General features: G+C 40.0%; 1 protein-coding gene across 6 annotated transcripts in view; it reads right to left on the bottom strand.

Annotated features, from left to right (window-relative positions):
- Positions 1–22,076, bottom strand: part of PIEZO1 (piezo type mechanosensitive ion channel component 1) — a 279,916-nt gene that overhangs the window by 69,798 nt on the left and 188,042 nt on the right. For 5 of the 6 annotated variants that reach the window (XM_056526058.1, XM_056526060.1, XM_056526061.1 and 2 more), the window contains 4 exons: positions 13,935–14,106; positions 13,707–13,790; positions 13,245–13,335; positions 2,078–2,178 (listed from right to left, as the gene is read on the bottom strand). In XM_056526058.1, coding sequence (XP_056382033.1) covers positions 2,078–2,178; positions 13,245–13,335; positions 13,707–13,790; positions 13,935–14,106 — 448 coding nt within the window. The remainder of the gene's footprint in view (positions 1–2,077; positions 2,179–13,244; positions 13,336–13,706; positions 13,791–13,934; positions 14,107–22,076) is intronic. The other variant, XM_056526057.1, reaches the window with a different exon arrangement.

The raw sequence follows: 22,076 nt of genomic DNA, 5'->3' as shown, positions 1-22,076 counted from the left end.
TCAGACATCATATCCCCTATCCTTTGGATAAGGGATAAGATGTCTGGGGTGGAGTACCCCTTTAACATTCCCCCCCCCAAAAAAAACATGGATAGCACAATATCCATTATCACATTGTTATGTTTTTAAACTATGCCAGCATTTTTTTACTTACATTTAAGAAGTGAATATTATAAGGCTAGGTTCACACTACGTTTTGTACTTACGGTTCCCGTATACGGCTGGGAGGAGGGGGGCGGGGCTTAATTGCAGCGCCCACACTCAGCCGTATAAGGGAACCGTATTTAATGCATGTTTATGAGCCGACCGGAGTGAACCGCAGCCTCCGGTCGGCTGCGTTTTCGGCCGTATGCGGTTTCCCGACCGCAGGCAAAAACGTGGTGGACCGCGTTTTTGCCTACGGTCGGGAAACCGCATACGGCAGAAAACGCAGCCGTCCGGAGGCTGCGGTTCACTCCGGTCGGCTCATAGACATGCATTAAATACGGTTCCCGTATACGGCTGAGTGCGGGCGCTGCGATTAAGCCCCGCCCCCCTCCTCCCAGCCATATACGGGAACCGTAAGTACAAAAGGTAGTGTGAACCTAGCCTAACAAACATAAGTATCATAGGAGATTTAACTTGATTCAGAGAGTTAACATGATTGCAAAGACTGTTACTAAGGTTGTAAGAGTTGTGTGTGACATTCCACACTTTGCCCCATGATCTTTTTTTTTTTCCCCCCTTTTAACACCTGCAACAATCAGGGGGCAAATCTCATTTGAAGTGGATAACAGTCAGATCTATAAGTGCAGATTTTGTCGAATAACCACATGTATGTGACATCAATCGGATGGCCGGAATCTTTGGCATTTTGAATTCATATTTGTTACAACAAATGACATAAGATGACATTTAAAAAGTGGGACAATAGTATTTTACAGCCCCCTCAAAAGGTTGAAAAACCAGAAACCCCCAGTGGAAATTATGTATAAAACTGCTATCTAAAAAAAGATTACATAATGATAATATTAAATACATTTTTACAGCCAGTAGTGTAATAGGCATGCAGTAACGAAATACAAGAGCAGCAGTGTTTTATTTCCAGCACACAAGCAGCTCTGCTGGCCCATAAACAGCATCCAGCCCCATCTGTGCGGTTTATGAAGCAAGACTTACACTATGAATATATTTACAGCAATTCCTTCCCAGCACCAATAAATCCCTTCATGAAATGTAAATTTCTCATCTCATTTTTTAAAGCACTAAACACATCAGGTACGAAACAGAACTATTTGAGATCTAGTTACGAATTACAACAGGGGGTAGTGATTTTGGTTGTTACAGGCAATATCACAGGGTATAAGTAAAATGCGTTGGGTTCACATATCAAAATAGCTAGTGGCTTTAGGTACTACAGGTCTAAGTTAAGTTGTCGTATGAATGTACAAGTTGGACCAATTCTATGGACTCTGGGTGAATGTGTGTATCCCAGAAGGCTCAGTACGCCAATACAAATCAGTCCCAATAGTAGAAACACACACTGAACACTGGAATACTTGCATTGCTTGACTTGTAATTCAAAAGCATATGCGTAACAGTCCAAAAAACAAAATGAAATCAAAGTGCACATACTCTGGCAGAACACCATAAGGAGCTCAGATTCCTGCGGTTTCATCCACGAGTAGGAAGCTGGCGTCAAATTGCATTGGACTGCAATTGTTCATGTGCTTATTAGTAATAAGTGAAGCATTCCAAGTTATTCAAGTGTTTTATGTGTGTATCTACCACTGGTACTAAGTCAAGTTGTCACCAAAGTCTTTACTTAGGATAAGAAAAAGGTCCTATCCATGGGCTGAATCTGGTATAGCAGCTTATCCTTATTCAGGTGAAAGGGGTTAAATTGCCATAACAATAACAGTCCATGACAAGTGCAGCGACATTTCTAGAAAAAAAAAAAAAGAAAACCTTTTCTACTCCTGGAAACCCCCTTTAAATGATTCCACTTTGAACCACAGTTAGATACTTGCAGTAGGAGCCCAGATATTATGATTGATCTTAATGACTCAGCTATGGACCTTCTAGAACCATCACTTACCATCATTGCAATCAATGCACATATATAGCTCTGGTTGAGGATGACGTTACCCAGTAGGTGAAGAGTTGACTGCTCTTTGGAGGCACCTGGTTTAGAATCTGCTTAAATAAAAAAAAAAAACAAGGTATCAGAAGGCCAAAGAGATGTGAATAAGGCCTTAACCACAGAGTTAGCTACTTTGTTAAAAAAAAAGAAAAAAAGCTCTATATATCAAATTTGGTGTGCTCCTGCTCATTAAGCGGTTATCCAGAAATCGAAACACAGAGCTACTTTCTTTTAAAAACCACTCCCCTTCTGTCTCCAGGTTGGATGTGGTTCTGCAGCTCAGTTCCATTGAAGTGAATGGAGCAAAGTTGTAAAACCACATCAACATGGAGACAGACATGGAACTGTGTTTTTTTAAAGAAATTAGCTGTTTTTTAGATTCCTGGATAACCCCTTTAAATATAGACACTAGTATAATTTTTATTTTATAATCCTTATTTTTATGAATTTTGTATTAATTTTAAAAAGCCAATGAAAGTATTAGAAAACCGTCTTACATCCTGGCTGTCATACCAGCAAATTCTGTATATTGTAATCTATCACAACATAAAACATATGCTTAAAAAAAAAAAATAAAAAAAAACAAAAAAAACAGGGTAAACACAGGACAGATTTGATGATTTTAAAAAAGTAGGCACATTTTTTTCCTTATAAGAGAGAGGTACTGAAACATGTTCTTTTTTCTAATCTGTTTCTATTTTCTGATTTAAATTTTTTTATTTTGTGTTTGTTTATCTTGCCTGAGCTGCATAACAGCATTTAGTGACATGCTTTACAGCAGGACCCATGTATCATAGACAGCAGTAGCAGGATCTGTTCCACTGAAATGAATTGTAGACCTTTATAGAGGCCATTCTACAGGGAGTGCTGGATGTTGATGACTGCTGTAAATGGTGATGGATCCAGTGTTATCTCTCTACTTGTGGCAACTTTCACCCTGCTCTCGAGAAAGAAGGTGTTACTGGGAGACGATCTGTACCGAACAGGAAGTCTCAGCCTAGCTTTAGCCCTAGTGGCCAGAGTAGAAATTGTAAAAAAAAAAAATAGAAAATGAGAAAAAAAAAAAAAAAAAAAAACTTAAACCAGAAATTCTTAAACATATGTTTAAATGGGTGCGGTAATTAAAACTCATTTTTGCTATTGCACACCCTATGGTTAATCTTTATAATATACCTTGTTTAAAAAAGAAATAAAAAAAACACAGCACATTTCCCCCTATCTCTTGCACAGACTTTGGACTCCTGCTGGCCTGACAGAAGTCCAAAATCAGGAAATGCAGTCTGGAGTGCTGAGACTAAGGAGGAAATACAGAGCAATGTCAAGGTAGAAAACTAAAAAATTATAAAAAATAAAGGCAGGGAGTGGTTTATCATGATGGGCGTAGTGACCTGGGAGGATTATAAAATTTAACAAGATCATGACAGGTACTCTAACATAAAAACCTGAATTAAATAAAAGGTCATTTTCTGATTACACATTCCCTTTAAAATCACCACCTTGCCAATTTTGGTTTCATAGACTGAAAGGTAATGGCAAAAATGTCTTACTGCCAAAAATGTCTCACTGCTAAATGAAGACAACCCTCATGGTAGGCATCAAACCTCTCCCCAGCAAACTGCTACTCTTCCTGATCCCTCCATACACATGAGTGTTCAGAGTTCTTGGGTTCTGGAGGGAGAGAGAAGGGATAAGCTGCTGCCAGACTCCTTTGGTAGCAGCACATTTGTTTGAGGACAAAAGAATTGGGTAGTTAAAGGGGTAAATCTTTTTAAATCAATTGGTGCCAGAAGGTTAAAACATATTTGTAAATTACCTATATTTAAAAATCTTAATCCTTCCAGTACTTATCAGCTGCTATATATACTGTAGAGGAAGTTCTTTTATTTTTATATTTCTTTTCTTTCTGTCCACAGTGCTCTCTGTTGACACCTCTGTCTGTCTAAAGAACTGTCAAGAGCAGGAGCATAGAAAACCTATCCTGCTCTTGACAGTTCCTGAGACAGACAGAGGTGTCAGCAGAGAGCACTGTGGTCAGACAGAAAATAAATATAAAAAGAAAAGAAGTTCCTCTATAGTATACAGCACCTGATAAGTACTGGAAGGATTAAGATTTTTAAATAAAAGTAATTTACAAATCTGTTTAACTTTCTGGCACCTGTTGATTTAAAAAAAATAAATAAAAAAAAAAAAAAATGTTTTTCACCGGAGTACCCCTTTAAAATCCAATATGTCCAATCCTTCTTTCCTCTGGACATCATCAGTCGGGAGAGTCAGGAGGCCGCTACACACTATAGATGTGTGATCCTATAGACCAGTGGTCTTCAACCTGCGGACCTCCAGATGTTGCAAAACTACAACTCCCAGCATGCCCGGACAGCCTTTGGCTGTCCGGGCATGCTGGGAGTTGTAGTTTTGCAACATCTGGAGGTCCGCAGGTTGAAGACCACTGCTATAGACTATAGACTTAACTATAGACATTAACTATAGACCACTGCTATAGACTATAGACTTAACTATAGACGTTAATAGCAGATGTATGCTAAGGACAGCATGGTGGCTCAGTGGTTAGCACTGCTGCCTTGCAGTGCTGGGGATTTGGGTTCAAATCCCAGTAAGGACAACAATAAATAAAGCGTTATTTTTATTATAATAGCGTCAGCAGAGAGAACTGTGCTCGTGATGTCATCAGAGAGCATTCCAAAAAGAAAAGAATTTCCTCTGTAGTATTCAGCAGCTAATAAGTACAGGAAGGATTAAGATTTTTTAATAGAAGTCATTTACAAATATGTTTAACTTTCTGCCACCAGTTGATTTAAAAGAAAAAAGGTTTTCACCGGAGTACTCCTTTAACCTCTTAAGGACCCAGGACGTACGGGGACGTCCCCGTACATCCTGGCGTTTTCCGGTCTCTGCCGCTCGCCGGGCAGAGATCGGAACCGGATGCCTGCTGAAATCCTTCAGCAGGCATCCAGGGCAAACACCGAGGGGGGCCATGTAGGCCCCCCATGTCGGCGATCGCCGCAAATCGCAAGGGAAATCGCCCTTGCGATCTGCGGCGATACCGGGCTGATCGGGTCTCTGGGACCCGACCGCCCGGTAATTTTGCATGATCCCGGCTGTCACAGACAGCCAGGACCATGCTGGTGTATAGGAGCAAGGTGACAAGCCGGCCACCTCCTCCTATACCCTGCGATCTGTCGGTTAGTTAACCGACCAATCGCAGGAGGGGGGGGCGGTTACTTCATCCCGCCCTGCCCGGCCCCTGAAAGTCCGGAGAGGACGGGAGGAAGACCGGAGGACGCGGCGGGGGACGGGGGAGTGCTGGGGACCGGCCCCGGTACTTACCTCATCCCTGAAGACCCGGATCCAGACGATGAAGATGGCGGCGGCAGCGACAGGTGAGTATATCTTCAGCCGCTGTCGGGCCCTTTACAGCAATGCACATCGCCGTAAAGCGACATGCATTGCTGTAATAGGACCCTGTAAACTACAACTCCCAGCATGCCCAGACAGCCCTTGGCGTCTGGGCATGCTGGGAGTTGCAGTTTTGCAACATCTGGAGGTCCACAGTTTGGAGACCACTGTGCCCTTCCAGATGTTGCAAAACTACACATCCTCAGCATGCCCTTACTGTCCAGGCATGCTGGGAGTTGTAGTGCTGTAACATCTGGCCCTTCAGATGTTGCAGAACTACAACTCCCAGCATGCCTGGACAGTTTTGGCATACTGGGGGTTGTAGTTTTGCAACATCAGGAAGGGCACAGATTGGGAACCACTGTATTAGTGGTCTGCAAACTGTAGTCCTCCAGATGTTGCAAAACTACAACTCCAAGCATGCTGGGAGTTGTAGTTCAGCAACATCTGGCTCTAAAGATGTTGCCGAACTACTACTCCCAGCATGCCTGAGAATGTTTGGGAGTTGTGGTTTTGCAACAGCTGGAGGCACACTGGTTGGGAAACATTGTTTCCTAGCTCAGTGTTTCCCAACCCGTGTGCCTCCAGCTGTTGCAAAACCACAACTCCCAAACATTCTCAGGCATGCTGGGAGTAGTAGTTTTGCAACAGCTGGAGGTCCCCCCCCTGTGAATGTACAGGGTACATTCACATGGGCAGGGGGCTTACAGTGAGCATCGGGCTGCAAGTTTGCAATGCAGCAAATTTTGCGCGGCAGCTCAAACTCGCTGTAATCCCCCACCCATGTGACTGTACCCTAAAAACACTACACTACACTAACACAAAATAAAATAAAAAGTAAAAAAACACTACATATACACATACCCCTACACAGCCCCCCTCCCTCCCCAATAAAAATGAAAAACGCCTGGTACGCCACTCTTTCCAAAATGGAGCCTCCAGCTGTTGCAAAACAACAACTCCCAGTATTGCCGGACAGCCGTTGACAGGCATGCTGGGAGTTTTGCAACAGCTGGAGGCACCCTGTTTGGGAATCACTGGCGTAGAATACCCCTATGTCCACCCCTATGCAAATCCCTAATTCAGGCCTCAAACAGTTTAGGGTCACATATGGGGTATCGCCGTACTCGGGAGAAATTGACTAACAAATCTTGGGGGTCTTTTTCTCTTTTCACCCCTTATGAAAAGGTGAAGTTGGGGTCTACACCAGCATGTTAGTGTAAAAAAATAAACTTTTTACACTAACATGCTGGTGTTGCCCTATACTTTTCATTTTGACAAGAGGTAAAGGGGAAAAAAGCCCCCCAAAATTTGTAACGCAATTTCTCCCGAGTACGGAGATACCCCATATGTGGGTGCAAACTTCTCTGGGGGCGCACAACAAGGCCCAGAAGGGAGAGTGCACCATGTACATTTGAGGTGATTTGCACAGGGGTGGCTGATTGTTACAGCGGTTTTGACAAACGCAAAAAAAACAAAACCCCACATGTGACCCCATTTCGGAAACTACACCCCTCACAGAATGTAATGAGGGGTGCAGTGAGAATTTACACCCCACAGGTGTCTGACAGATCTTTGGAAGAGTGGGCTGTGCAAATTAAAAATGTTGTACAGCCCACTGTTCCGAAGATATGACAGACACCAGTGGGGGGTAAATGCTCACTTTACGCCTTCTTACATTCCTCAAGGGGTCTAGTTTCCAAAATGGTATGCCATGTGGGGGTTATTTTGCTGTCCTGGCACCATATGGGCTTCCTAAATGCGACATGCCCCCCGAGCAAAATTTGCTCTCAAAAAGCCAAATATGACTCCTTCTCTTCTGAGCATTGTAGTTCACCCATAGTACACCTCAGGTCAACTTATGGGGTACCTTCATTCTCAGAAGAGATGGGGTTACAATGTTTGGGGGGTATTTTCTGTTCTTAACCCTTGCAAAAATGTAAAATTTGTGGGGAAACACACATTTTAGTGAAATTTTATTTTTATTTTTTTACATATGCAAAAGTCGTGAAACTCCTGTGGGGTATTAAGGCTCACTTTATTCCTTGTTACGTACCTCAAGGGGTCTAGTTTCCAAAATGGTATGCCATGTGTTTTTTTTTGCTGTTCTGGCACCATAGGGGCTTCCTAAATGCAACATGCCCCCCAAAAACCATTTCAGAAAAACGTACTCTCCAAAATCCCCTTGTCGCTCCTTCGCTTCTGAGCCCTCTATTGCGCCCGCTGAACACTTTACATAGACATATGAGGTATGTGCTTACTCGAGAGAAATTGGGCTACAAATATAAGTATACATTTTCTCCTTTTTCCCCTAGTAAAAATTCAAAAATTGGGTCTACAAGAACATGCGAGTGTAAAAAATGGAGATTGTGAATTTTCTCCTTCACTTTGCTGTTATTCCCGTGAAACACCTAAAGGGTTAAAACGCGGACTGAATGTCATTTTGAATACTTTGGGGGGTGCAGTTTTTATAATGGGGTCATTTGTGGGGTATTTCTAATATGAAGACCCTTCAAATCCACTTCAAACCTGAACTGGTCCATGAAAAATTGTGAGTTTGGAAATTTTGTGAAAAATTGGAAAATTGCTGCTGAACTTTGAAGCCCTCTGGTGTCTTCCAAAAGTAAAAACACGTAAATTTTATGATGCAAACATAAAATAGACATATTGTATATGTGAATAAAAAAAATAATTATTTGGAATATCCATTTTCCTTACAAGCAGAGAGCTTCAAAGTTAGAAAAATGCAAAATTTTCAAATTTTTCATAAAATTTTGGGATTTTTCACCAAGAAAGGATGTAAGATACCACAAAATTTTACCATTATGTTAAAGTAGAATATGTCACGAAAAAACAATCTCGGAATCAGAATGATAACTAAAAGCATTCCAGAGTTATTAATGTTTAAAGTGACAGTGGTCAGATGTTCAAAAAATGGCCGGGTCCTGAGGTGTAAAATGGCTGGGTCCTTAAGGGGTTAATATAGGTTTGGGGATTCAGGGCTGCTGAATTCAGGATTGCAGGTTCAGGGTTGCCAAACAGTAGCATCATGGGGCCCTAAGAGTGGAAATGAACTAGAGGAGACAAGCTTATCTAAAATTAAAGGGAAATGTAGAACTCAGAGAGCTAAAGAAAGTGGGGGCTATAGCTTGAGTATGCCCACCCATGAGAGATGTTTAGATTATATTTTTTCATGAGAAATCAGATAAAAAAAAAAAAAAGATTGTTGCAGAAATGGTATGCATTATACAATTGTAAATATGTTGGTATCAATGGATTTATTAGAAGTTGTATGGAGTGGGTATTTTACAAGGCACAGAGGATGCACTTTTTCTAAAGATCATGAAAGAAGAAAAACCCATATTAAATCACGTCCTAGATCTTTTTTTCCATGTAAAATAGTTTTTGAAGTCAGTTCTGCGAACTGAAGCGTGACAACTGTTTACTGCTTAAGGAAAGCACTGGCAGTCACAGGAATTTACAGAAAGTTAGAAAGTGGAAAATGCCATTATAACGGACCAAGGAAAACAAATGCCATGGGAAGATTCCCTCAGTAATAAAACATGAAGGATAACCTTGGCAAATAGGGCGTCCATCACCTCGAGGCCTGTAAGCTTACATCATGGTGTGTAGTATTTAGGCAGTAAGCACCATTATTATAGGTACTAGTATTTAGGTACAGCATGACACACACATTTACATGATGGTGCTACTACATAGGGAACACATATCAATTTGCACAGTGTATGGTGGGACCTCAGACATTTTTGCCAGCCCTGAGTGAGATACCTAGTCAACCACACCAGTCTTCACGGATCAACATAAATGTTAAAGGGGTACTCCGGTGAAAAACTTTTTTTTTTTTTTTTAATCAACTGGTGGCAGAAAGTTAAACAGATTTGTAAATTACTTCTGTTAAAAAATCTTAATCCTTCATGTACTTATTAGCTGCTGAATACTACAATGGAAATTCTTTTCCATTTGAAACACAGAGCTGTCTGCTGACATCATGAGCACAGTGCTCTCTGCTGACATCTCTGTCCATTTTAGGTACTGTCTAGTACTAGGAGAAAATCCCCATTGCAAACATATGCTGCCCTGGACACTTCCTAAAATGGACAGAGATGTCAGCAGAGAGCACTGTGCTCATGATGTCAGCAGACAGCTCTGTGTTTCAAAAAGAAAAGAATTCCCGCTGTAGTATTCAGCAGCTAATAAGTACAGGAAGGATTACGATTTTTAACAGAAGTAATTTACAAATCTGTTTAACTTTCTGGCACCAGTTGATTTAAGAAAAAATAATAATAAAGTTTTTCCCTGGAGTACCCCTTTAACTCTTTTCTGCAGTCTGTGTTAGCTGTGTTTCTTCTAATTTCCCTCTCTCCTTAATCTAGCTGTATCTTAATCCTTCCAGTACTTTTAAGGGGCTGTATACTAAAGAGAAATCCAAAAACAGAAATGCATTTCCTCTGATATCATGACCACAGTGCTCTCTGCTGACCTCTGCTGTCCATTTTATAAACTGTCCAGAGCAGCATATGTTTGCTATGGGGATTTTCTCCAGCTCTGGACAGTTCCTAAAATGGACAGCAGAGGTCAGCAGAGAGCACTGTGGTCATGACATCAGAGGAAATGCATTTCTTTTTTGGATTTCTCTTTAGTATACAGCCCCTTAAAAGTACTGGAAGGATTAAGATTTTTTAAAAGAAGTGATTTACAAATCTGTTTAACTTTCTGGCACCACTTGATTTTGAAAAAAAGTTTTCCACTGGAGTACTCCTTTAAAAGATACAAAAACAACACAGAGAAAACATCTCATGCACACAATATAACAAACATATATATGCACACAATATTTATACTACCTATTTAAGGCAACAACAATAAAATAGTAAAGCTGTTATTTTCAACCAGCTAAGCAGCCCCAGGAAATCAAAGTAATTTAAAGTAAAATATGAAGTCTCCTTACCCGAAGGTAGAGAATATAGGGGAGATTTATCAAAACCTGTGCAGAGAAAATGTTGTCCAGTTGCCAACAGCAACCAATCAGATGGCTTCTTTCATTTTCACAGGCCTTTTCAAAAATGAAAGAAGCGATCTGATTGGTTGCTATGGGCAACTCAGCAAATTTTCCTTTGTACAGGTTATGATAAATCTCCCCCTATATGTTTACCTTACACTACAGTAGCTTTTATTGAAATTCTACTAAAATTATAGGGTATCAAAACTTAAAGGGGTACTCCGGTGGAAAACATTTTTTCTTTTTAGGTCTTTATAAGTCAACTGGTGCCAGAAAGTTAAACAGATTTGTAAATTACTTCTAATAAAAAATCTTTACCCTTCCTGTACTTTTTAGCAGCTGTATGCTACCGAGGAAATTCTGTTCTTTTTTAATTTCTTTTTTGTCTTGTCCACAGTGCTCTCTACTGACACCTCTGTCCATGTCAGGAACTGTACAGAGAAGCATAGGTTTGCTATGGGGATTTTCCCCTGCTCTGGACAGTTTCTGATACTGGCATCAGGTGTCAGCAGAGAGCACTGTGGACAAGACAAAAAATAAATTCAAAAAGAACAGAATTTCCTCTGTAGAACACAGCTGCTAAAAAGTACAGGAAGGTAAAGATTTTTTAATAGAAGTCATTTACAAATCTGTTTAACTTTCTGGCACAAGTTCATAAAAAAAATAAAATGTTTTCCACCGGAGTACCCCTTTAAAGAATCAAAACCCCAGTTCCACTTGTCTCTCTATTTGTGGTACGTATTTAATAAATAGAATGGATACCAAAAGGCTCAAACTAGCCATGTTGGTGTGTGTATTGAGATAATTTTATTCTTGTATAGGTATATATACTTGAGCAGAGTTCTATAAAGTCTAATGAAAACAACACTATGTATTACAAACACAGACCGGTTGGGCACCACAAGCTATGATTACCACGGTGGCCTTGTACCTAAGTAGAGGCAGGGGACTCATGCGAAAACCTAAACTGCCTAACTCCAACATGTTTCGCCACTTATGTGGCTTTATCAAGGAGACAAACTGACACGTAACACTTCGGCTATATGTTAGCCCTCATCAAGCATTGATGAATGCTAATATATGGCCTAAACACTGCATGTTGGGGAACCAATGAAAAACATGTTTTGAAGTGTCATCTACAGAGTACAAATTTCCCTGACTGAGTTTGACCTGCTGCGGTGTGGATTTTAGAGTCAGCAGCATGTCAATTTATGTTACAGATTTAGTCCACAAATATAGGAAAAGTAGATGGCACCTACCCATGTTCATGTGCAAAAATCTTCGTTACTAAAGTGCATAAAATCCATTCTTATGGGCAGACAGGCTCAAACTGCTGGCATGCTGGTGGTGTATATAAGTAGTGCCATCTACTTTTCCTATATTTGTGGACTATACCTGTACTATTTCTCTGGAGAAGAAGTCCCCTGTACCTGTATAAATTAGAGTATTAGGCTATGTTCACATGGGGGAATGTCCGCACGGAACATGAACAGACATGTCTATTCTTTCTGAGGACACCGGAATTTGAATTTCCGTGCCAGATGTTTCCAGCGCAGAATTTCTGTGATGTGAACAGCACAGCAGAATCCCATTGAAATTAAAGGAACTCCATCATGTGAACATAGCCTTCCATCATGTGAACATAGCCTTATTCATGACTGTCTGCAGGCTCATAGGAGAGCATTACCCCCTAGTCCCCTATGGTCCGGACTGCTGTGCTGACATTCATGTTTGTTATGTTGCAGCTTTATTGTGGATTTCCCCATTGAAATCAATGGGAAAGGTAAAATCCCGCAACCAAATACAAAAGATTTTAGTGCAGATTTTTTCCATAAGTAATCTATATATAGTGTGTTTTTACACTTATACGGCAACAGACAAGATACTTTGGGGGAGATTTTTTAAACCCAGTGCAGACAAAAAATTGACCAGCTGCCCTTAACAACCAATCAGATTGGCAACTTGTCAGATTTTTCCTGCACAGGTTTTGCTAAACCTCCCCTTTGTGTCAGCTTATGGATAAAACTGTAGATGACACTTTCTAAATAAAAAAAGCTTGTACAATCATTCATTGTAGTATATTCACATCCCCTGCTAGTGATTCGGCTACTACATTACTACATCACTACAAAAGTATAGACCTACAAAAGCATCTTAATTAAAATCCTGTTTAAAAAAATTTAAAAGTGAATGAATGATTGTACATAAAAAGGAAGTCATGCCGATGTTGGTGACAGAATTATGGTAATACCACAGGAATTTAGAGTTCACAGAAATAAGCATTCAGATGCACAAACTACAAGGAGAAATATTGTTTGCACTTTGTGTAATATTTGCTGTGAACACAACACAACACTTCCCCCTTTGGACTAAGAAGACTTGCTAGACACGTCCAACCAGCAGACCAGTCCACAATAGCAGAGGGGTCCTTATAAGATGTGCATGGCTCAGGTGCATAGGAGTAAGACAGGTATTTCAACTGGGGGACCCGAGAATCCTAAATAGACATCCTAAATAGTAGTATGTGTCTTAAATCTTGAGACACCTTACTGTAACATTGTCCATATATTCACTACTCTCCACAACTTCTAATGATTTTATTAGAAGCCCTTTGTAGTCACATGTAATGCAATTACTATTTATTAAAAGCAATTCTTCTTAAAGTGTATGGCAACATAAAGTACATACTAGGGATCTTTTTGGACTCTGGTTGCATGTCATGAACTGTGCAGTCCTTCGGATCAACTTCTGCGGCTTCGCTCGTCTCTGATAACATAGGCTGTCGAATAGAAGCAAAGCATAAGGTAAAAGCTGCATCTATTGTCCTAGTTTCCCCTCATATACTGTATTAGGGCATCTCCAACAACACACACGATAAGTTTTATTAGCAGGAGTGTTAACTTAAATAACTCAAATACGGTAATTACTACATTTATTTTTAGTCTCTTTGCAAAGTGTCTTTTTGGCATAAGTCTGTCTGACTTACATCTTGATTCCACTCCGCATCCCTGGACTAGTGCATGTTCGTCTTTATGGTACTAAATTATGTATTTCAACTTCTAGTCCCCCAAGAACTAAATCCGATTGGCTTACAGAATAGGTTTTTGTCTTATTAAATAAATGAGTAAAAACTGAGCAGACGTATCTCACCTTTGTCTCCTCGACTTCTGCCATTTCCATGTTTTCTTGTGGATACTTCTGGGGGCCCCCTCCTATTTCTTCTCCATCCACCTTCTGTTGGATACAAAATGTTGTTTATATAAGGCCACTTTTACTTTTTGGTGGACTGGTTGCAGATTTTCAGGGCTCATGTTATGTATGAACACACAACTAACAATATATTACCACAATTTCAATATAACCCTTCTATCCACCTACCCTTTTTGTGTTAGGGTTCTTCAGCTTCAGTAGGGAGATTACTGAATAGTATAAAAGAAGTAATATTCCTGGATTGACATATATTGGCCAGTCATGATTCTGGTTAAGAATGAGGTCATCAACACTGCCTGTGCAATTGGTGTGGACAATAAAGTCTTTCAGACCAAAAAGCCTACAATGAGACACATAAAAATATTAACATCAGTAAGGGGCCTAACTGCTGGCCATAACATCACATTGTCACAGTCACAAAGAGGTTGGTATTTCAATAAAAACATATTAATGAAAGGAAAATCTATAGAGCAAGTATTCAGTTCTTGCACAGAAGCAATACAGCCACGTACACAGATGTTTTGGGTCCTTCACAAGCTACAAATACAGCTGAAATAAATCCTGTACTGTATATTCAGCCATTGTCACACTCACCCACTTCATTCTGCACAAAGTTTACAAACTGGCAGCTAACAGTGACAAGACCCAGGGGGAGAGCAGTAAAATCCTAACCACGTCTCAGAAGTCATTTTTCTTGAATCTGTTCAGCCTCACCAATGACTGCTATTATATATTAAAGACAGAACCTCATGACTGCATTCATTTATTACACTGGTATCTTCTGTGGGTAATGATTATTTCAGGGATTTATGCCGTAATCTAGGATACAAACAATAGAGCTGCCACGACAGCACTGAAGGTTAACCACCCAGATTGCATAGTCTCCTGAATAATACATCTGCCTGGGTGAGCAGTCATGTAGGCCTTATAGGTTGATGATGAGTAGGTGGCCGCTTACCGAGTGCCATTTTAGAGGCAGGTGCAGATTGCAAACTACCAATACGCATAGAGGATATGTGCACAAACATCATGCAGACACATATGTGCAGCAGAAACAAATATGCATGTTACTGTGTGAACTAAAGCAGTTGGCTGAAACATAATCCATCTGAAAGTTGGAGTACGAGTAAAAGGAGGGCACATTATGAAACCCTAGCCTTTGGTACCAATAGCTTATACAACCCTACAGGTAGATGTGCCTGAATAGAAGGCTGTGTGCATGCACTGTATGAACAGGTCTCATCATGATGCCAGATAATGCTAAATACATAAAGGAGCTTCTAAAAGTAGCCGGGGTGTTCTTTAGTCATAGCGTCTACTACTGCCCTGGGTTAGGTTAACTTATACATATTATGTGTTATTTATTATGCACTTTACTGTATGTTATCCTTACAAGTGATATACACTCTCTTGGTTAACTGCCAGACAACTATGCAACTTAAATTTCCCAGGAGTTCTGCCTTATGAACTTGTACAGAACAGTTCTGTTTAATATAGGAAAGCTGGTGCAGCAAATGTATCTTCCACTCATAATATAATAACTTCTTAAAATTAAAGGGCACACTTTTAATGGTGCTTAACTATGCACTGGGCCACCTCAAACACTGTGGTCTCCAATAAACTACATGGAGGTACCCTCCCCTTAAAAGGAAAAATACGCTCAGGAAAACCAATGTACAGGTTAAAGACAATAGTTCTAATCTTCTATTATATTATGGCTGTACGAACTGTAGCAAAATGTAAATTATCTTTAAATGGGCACTGATATAAAAAAAAATTATATGTTGTAGTACTTAAGTACTACAACATATCTCTAATATACTTTAATTAAAAAAAGTGATTTTAAACCAGTTTAAAATAACTTTTAAATTCAGCCACTAGGGGTCACCCTCCTAGTGGCCGAATCCATTCGGCAGTGACGTCACTACAGAATTTCGACTCATTTAAGCCTGGCAATGAGTCGAAATTCAGTCACTGCGGTGCTCACTGCCGCGTGTAAATCAAACAGGCGAGAGCGAGCACGCTGATAGCTGGGGCTGCACGCATTGGCCAGCTCCACTGGCCTCACGCGCGGCCCCGCCCCCGTTACCCTGTCCGGAGGCAGCGCGCGTACTTATTGCTGCGCTGATCCTCCGGATGGGTAAGTCTGATAAATATATGTTATATACATCTGGCATGAGTAGTGCTGGGCGAAATTGCCTAAAATGAATATCACTGTATTTTTTTGTTATCGCGGTATCACAGTATTACCGCCTGTCCCCCCCACCCCCACCCCGGGAGCGGGGTCCCTGTGCCCACTAGCGGTGTCAAATGTGCCCCCGCGAGCGCGATCGCAAATCACGTAGAGCTAACGCCAGGCTCCTAGTGCTGCCTACATTAGCCCTACGCTATTTGCGTAGTGCTGCGCCTGCACAGTACTACGTTAGCCGCGCGCGAGGCTTTTAAATCTGTTCCCGTACCCTGAGAGCCGACAGGGACGAGGAACAGAGCCGCGCTCGGCATTCTTGTGACACCGCTAGTGGGCACATGGATTGATCGTGGGTGGGATTGATCGTGCTCGCGGGGACACTGGCTGACAGGCGCAGCAGGGGGGACACAGTAAATGGATTAGCTTCTGTGAATCGGGCCACAGAAGCACACCGGGACAAGGGAGGGTGCCGCGCTGGGCTCTACAATTCATACGAAGGGTGGGGGAGGGGCCCGACTGGTATAGCGGTATGGGCAAAAATCCATACCATGGGAGAAAAAAAAAAACGGTATCCGGTTCATACTGGTACTGTATACCGCCCAGCACTAGGCATGAGTGTTATTTATCTAATAGGGTGCCTCCAGCTGTTTCACAACTACAATTCACAGCATGGCCTGACAGCTAATAGCAATCATGGCATGCTGGGAGTTGTAGTTGGGAAACAGCTGGAGGCACCCTATTAGAAAAAGAACACTCATGCATAGACGATCTGAGGGCGGAAGCAAGCGCCCAGTAAGGCGTCAGTGACGTCGCGCCTGTTGGGAAGCGCTGCTTCCTGCCCTGCTTTATAGAGCAGATTTAGAAGCACTAAATCTGCTCTATTAAAGCGATTTAAAAAAAATTTGAAGCCAGGTAGGGGGTTAGGGCTAGATTACTACTAGGTAGGGACATATTAGATTATATAGTACTTGGTGGGAGCTACACTTTAATGATTACTGCCATGCAGTGTCCCATAATACTACGATATAATGCACAAATAATCCCACCACAATGCATAAAATGATTGATTTGCCTAAACAAAAATAAAAAATACAATGCCATAATAATATCATCATACTCTGTAACATGCCCAGGCAACTCTGGTTCAAACCAAGTATAAGACTTCTGCTGGCACTAATATACATAGATACACAAAGAAACACTGTTCTGCAGATTTTTTTATATAATGTACAAATATTTATAGGCATATATTTCACTGACAGTAAGTTAAAAATAAACTTTATTATTAGGGTACAGGCATGTTAGCACACACTGGCCCTTGTTTACTAATGAAGTTCCATATAAATTGTGGTGAAAATGTATAGAGAATTGAATTAAGTTCATGTGCTAAACATCTAAAGTCTTCACTTTTAGCTATTTATATACTTTTTCACAATCCAAGTCAAGAAAAAAACAAATCACAAATTAGGGATAAATGATCAATTATCTACACCAATTATACAATATATCATGTAAGTAAATCCCCCATGAACATCCTTTATGCTGCCGTACAGGAAATGTAAGGATACATTCCATCTAACACATGACATTCATATGCCATAAAAGTGTAAATAAACAGGGATTTTCATAATGTGACATCCCCTTTAAATTTAACATGTTAAGAGTTTTCATCTTTCACATAACTTCAAGAGTTTACAACCTAGCCAGTTCAGATGTGCACAGAGAATCAGACAATTCAGAGATGGATCATGAAAGTAAAGATCAGTTCATGGCTAAATTAAAAAAGGAAGGGATATCCGGTTAATCTGTTAACAAATAGAATAAATGTAAGAAGGAATAGGTTGAGCACATGGGAGAAAAGTTTTGAAAAAAGGAAAGCAAGGAAGAAGTTCTTTTTTCTTTGACGTATGATAAACATGCCTCCCGTATTAAAAACCGGACCCTACATTGGCATCAATTTGCAAGCATCATTCAATATTTGCATATAGTAAAAGACGATATTTGGCAAATATGCTGGTAGGTTCTGATGTCATGAAAAAGATAACAGGTAAACAGTGTTGGCAGCAAATAGTCATGGGACCTTAGCCTGCTTTAATTGTCACAACTGCCATTTAGGGTGTCTGGGTTTTTTTACATGCCAAAAAAGTGTATTTACGGTAAAGGGTATATTGTTCAGATCTACCGCCATATAAAATGTAGTTTGATTAAATAGAAATCTAACATTTAGAAATATTGTCAGATAATGCAGACTAGCTCATAAGTAAGATCTGAAGATGGAATGGAGACAGACAGTGATGGAATTCCATGAGATACCACATTAGTGATCGGAGATGGCAGGTGACAGAGGAGGTTGTAGAGAGAATGATCAAGAGACAATACCACATGTTTCCTATAGAGGGAGACCTTTTGGATTAAGAGCCTTGAAACAATACCACATTTAGGATTAAATAAAGTCTGCCATTTAGTGTGCTCTTATCCTCTATATATGATCGTTATAATACAAGATATATTTGCATGATGGACATTTCTCACTTATGTTTGTAAGTAGAGGTGTGTCTTTTGACATGATCTATGTGCAGTGAGGATTGTGTATTTAAAAGAGTACTGAGGCAGTGCAGGACAACTTATCCCCTATCCAAAAGACAGGGGATATGTCTCTGATGCAGGGGGTCCGACCAATGATTCTGTATATAGAATCATGGTGCCAGTTTTCACATATTACTGTACTGCGGTACAGGGCAACTTATCCGCTATACAAAGGATAGGGGATGTGTCTGATTGCAGGGGGGACTGACCAATGATTCTACATATAGAATCATGCTGCCAATTTTAACATATTACTGTACTGTGTTGCAGGACAGCTTATCCGCTATACAAAGGATAGGGGATAAATGTCTGATCGTGGGGGGTCTGACCGATGACTCTGTATATAGAATCATGGTGCCATTTTTCACATTTCTACACATTTGTCGAACTGCTAAATACATCTGTTCTGTTATGGCCATTTCTTCCATAAAAAACAAATTAATATAACTATATCCCATGAGTCCAGTGAGTGTGCATGTATTGATGGTACACAGAGTACTTTCCTAGTTAGTTCAGTTCTGGCCAGTGCTACCATTAGTTTACATAAAACTCAACAAGTAGTTTAAAAAAATCTTCAAGCTTCAATCCTAGTATGGAAACAAATTTCTGGGATTGTATAAGCCAGTCTGTATTTTAGTATTTGTTTACACAAAATCAGGCTTTAGTGTGGGTTGCGTGCCTACTACCCCTTTACAGTATGTAAGTGCGATGTTACTATGAGGAGTGAGTTATGCCATCCTGTTGACATTACACCAGTGTGTGACAAGTCTAGTTTTTCCACTCTAATTTTACAGGACAGATATACGAACAAAGTCATGGCTGAAATTCTCCTAACAATTAGGAATTCCACCTCCTCTTTTTCCATAACGCTTTATTAGACCGTGGTGAATTACATCTTGGGTGTCTTTCTACAAGGAAAATTATTTTTTACTCCTTGAAATGCTTATGAAATTAAAGTGGTGAAACTTTATCTTCTAAACTACAAAATATACAAAGATATTCCTTTGATCAGCAGCTGAATTAATCCTCACTAATGGTTCCACTGTTACGCATATGAACGTTGGGAGAAATTGTTGACTTAATTTTGTTTCATGTCTGCTTGACATGGTTGTGCTGAATAGTCTTGTAATTGAGCTTAACTGGACCCTCATTTATTTGTCTCTATCTTTTTTGTACAGTATTCTGCCAGCAATTTAATATTTTAGTCTTAGGCTGTCGAAAGGAAAGAACAAAATATTGCACCATTCTCATTAAAGAAATGCCCCTATTTGCGTAATGTGTAATAGCAGTGACATGGTTTTCCCTTCTTCACTAGTTTTTTGTCCATTGTGCTACCTAGAGCAATCACCACAGTCTATGATATAGAACATCTGGGCAGAATATTCCGGAAGTAATGAGTTAGTGCATGTGATAAAGCTATTAGGCTGCTGGTGAGAGAACTGAACAAGGCTTTTATCACACAGAGTCCATGCTTCCCATTAGATATAATGCTTTACAGCAGGAATGTCTGACAGGAAAATTTCATCTGAGGAGCGTAACATGTAACAATGAAGAAGACACCGACTGTTATCAGTATGAGAAGAAGCTTGAATTTTGCAGCTTAACCTTAATGTCCTCTTCTGTGTGTTAACATTCTTTAATTGAATTTAAATATTTATAGACTTCACAAGAACAATTTTTTCTTGGTGCAGGTTTGATGTCCTCACTGCTGGCCACAGAAGAAACCAATAAGGGCTGACAATGGGGAAGTGGTCAGGCAACGTACAACCTGTGACCTCAAGCTAGATGTTCCTCAATAATTTTATTAAACTTGATCACTTCTATTCAGTCATGGTGGTAAATGATGTGGTCATAGGTAGACCATGACTGAGCGCTGCCTGTGGGGATGATATTATTGGCACATACATGCTGCCTGAACTAGATATTATCCATCTCTCATCCTAATAAAGTAGAATAAGGATATAAACTGCTAAAGTCTTGTTTGATGATCATTGCCTCCAAGTCTCACACGATGTTCCTTTGAATAATCGTGCAGACCTTGTTGTAAGCAGACTATGAGCTTCCCAAAGTGTCAACATAAAGTCAACATTGTGAAGGTCTTCTATTCACATGTTATGAGAGACGCTATTAATGGACAGTAACATTAAGTCAACAATATACCTGCCTCTTATTATGTGGAGTCAACATGTTCTTCTGAGCAGCATACCATAGTGAAAGACATGTGAAGACCACATGTAAACATCAGGAGATCGTGGTAATCCAAATAATAAAAGACATTTAAAGGGTATTTCTGAGAACTATGAAACTCCAGCTGACTGTATTGAATTGTAATATACAGTATATCAATAGTGTCACAGAGGTTCATTGCACAGCTTCAGCCATATGTTGCCTCACCTAAGCAAAGCTCCCTCTAGCAAGCTATAGTATTAAGCTCAGTAAAGAACTGAACCTAAAAGGGTTCTAAGATTAAAAAATACAGTTCATTAGGGTTCGCACTTACTGTATACACTATATATATATATTTTAGATAGATAGATAGGTTGTCAGTGTTCAGAGATCTCTGTCTAGAAGAAGAGCCAACAAATCCATGTGTTACACAGAAACCCATGACCCTAATGGGCACCAAGTAATGCTTATTTTTTACCTGTGGTGGCGCTGCATGGGACACTTGCTGTCTAATCTGCCCACAGATTCCAGCTGAGTGCAGACTCTGCTTATTATATATGGATGACAATTTTATTATGGGTTCACCAAAGCAGGCAGACCCTTTATATCCAACCAAAGGTGGGTCAGGAGAGGCAGCTATCAACTGGACAATTCTTGGGAGCTCACAACAGACTTCTAGGTAAATTTGAGACTAGTAGAAAAGAACATTTTATTTCATCCACGTAAGTTGGCCTCTCTCTTGTGATTTCTGGTTTTACTCATCAATGTTACTCCAAATCTGTTGAATTATACTAAGCTGGACTTTTTATGGATAAGCTAGCGTATTGTCTCCACAATTAATGCCATTTTACACTCTGTATCATTTTATGTACAGTGACTGGTAATGCTTTTATTGTCAAGGACCTTTGATTTCACACTGAAGATGCCATCTTTAAGCTATACACCCCACTTTTCACAATGTTGGTTCCCTATTGGTGTATTTGTTTCCCATCAGACCCCACACAAATAACACATTCATCAGAGATTCTTCCTCCGTATGGCCAAGTGTTTTATAGGGACATGTTATAATGGACTATAACTGTGCTAAATAAGAAATGTCTTTACTTGCATGGTTAAGCAATAGATACAATGAGGGGCATCTAATAAAATCAAATTGCTGTAAACCTTGTAAAAAATAAATATAAAAAGACAACATGTCTTTAAGTCAAGTGTATGCATGCCGTGTTATACCTCACAGTTTTTTATAGCGTTCTTTCAATGGGGCCATTTCATAAGACTTCACACATGATGGAAAAAACTAAATTTATTATATTCAGTTATTTGTCTAGTAAAAATGTTCTTTATTTAGATTTAAAAAAAATCATACATAC

Source organism: Hyla sarda, chromosome 6 (genome assembly GCF_029499605.1).
Source record: "Hyla sarda isolate aHylSar1 chromosome 6, aHylSar1.hap1, whole genome shotgun sequence".
Taxonomy (NCBI): Eukaryota; Metazoa; Chordata; class Amphibia; order Anura; family Hylidae; genus Hyla; species Hyla sarda.
The sequence above is the reverse complement of the archived record's forward strand: the minus strand, read 5'-3'. Positions and strand labels throughout refer to the sequence as shown.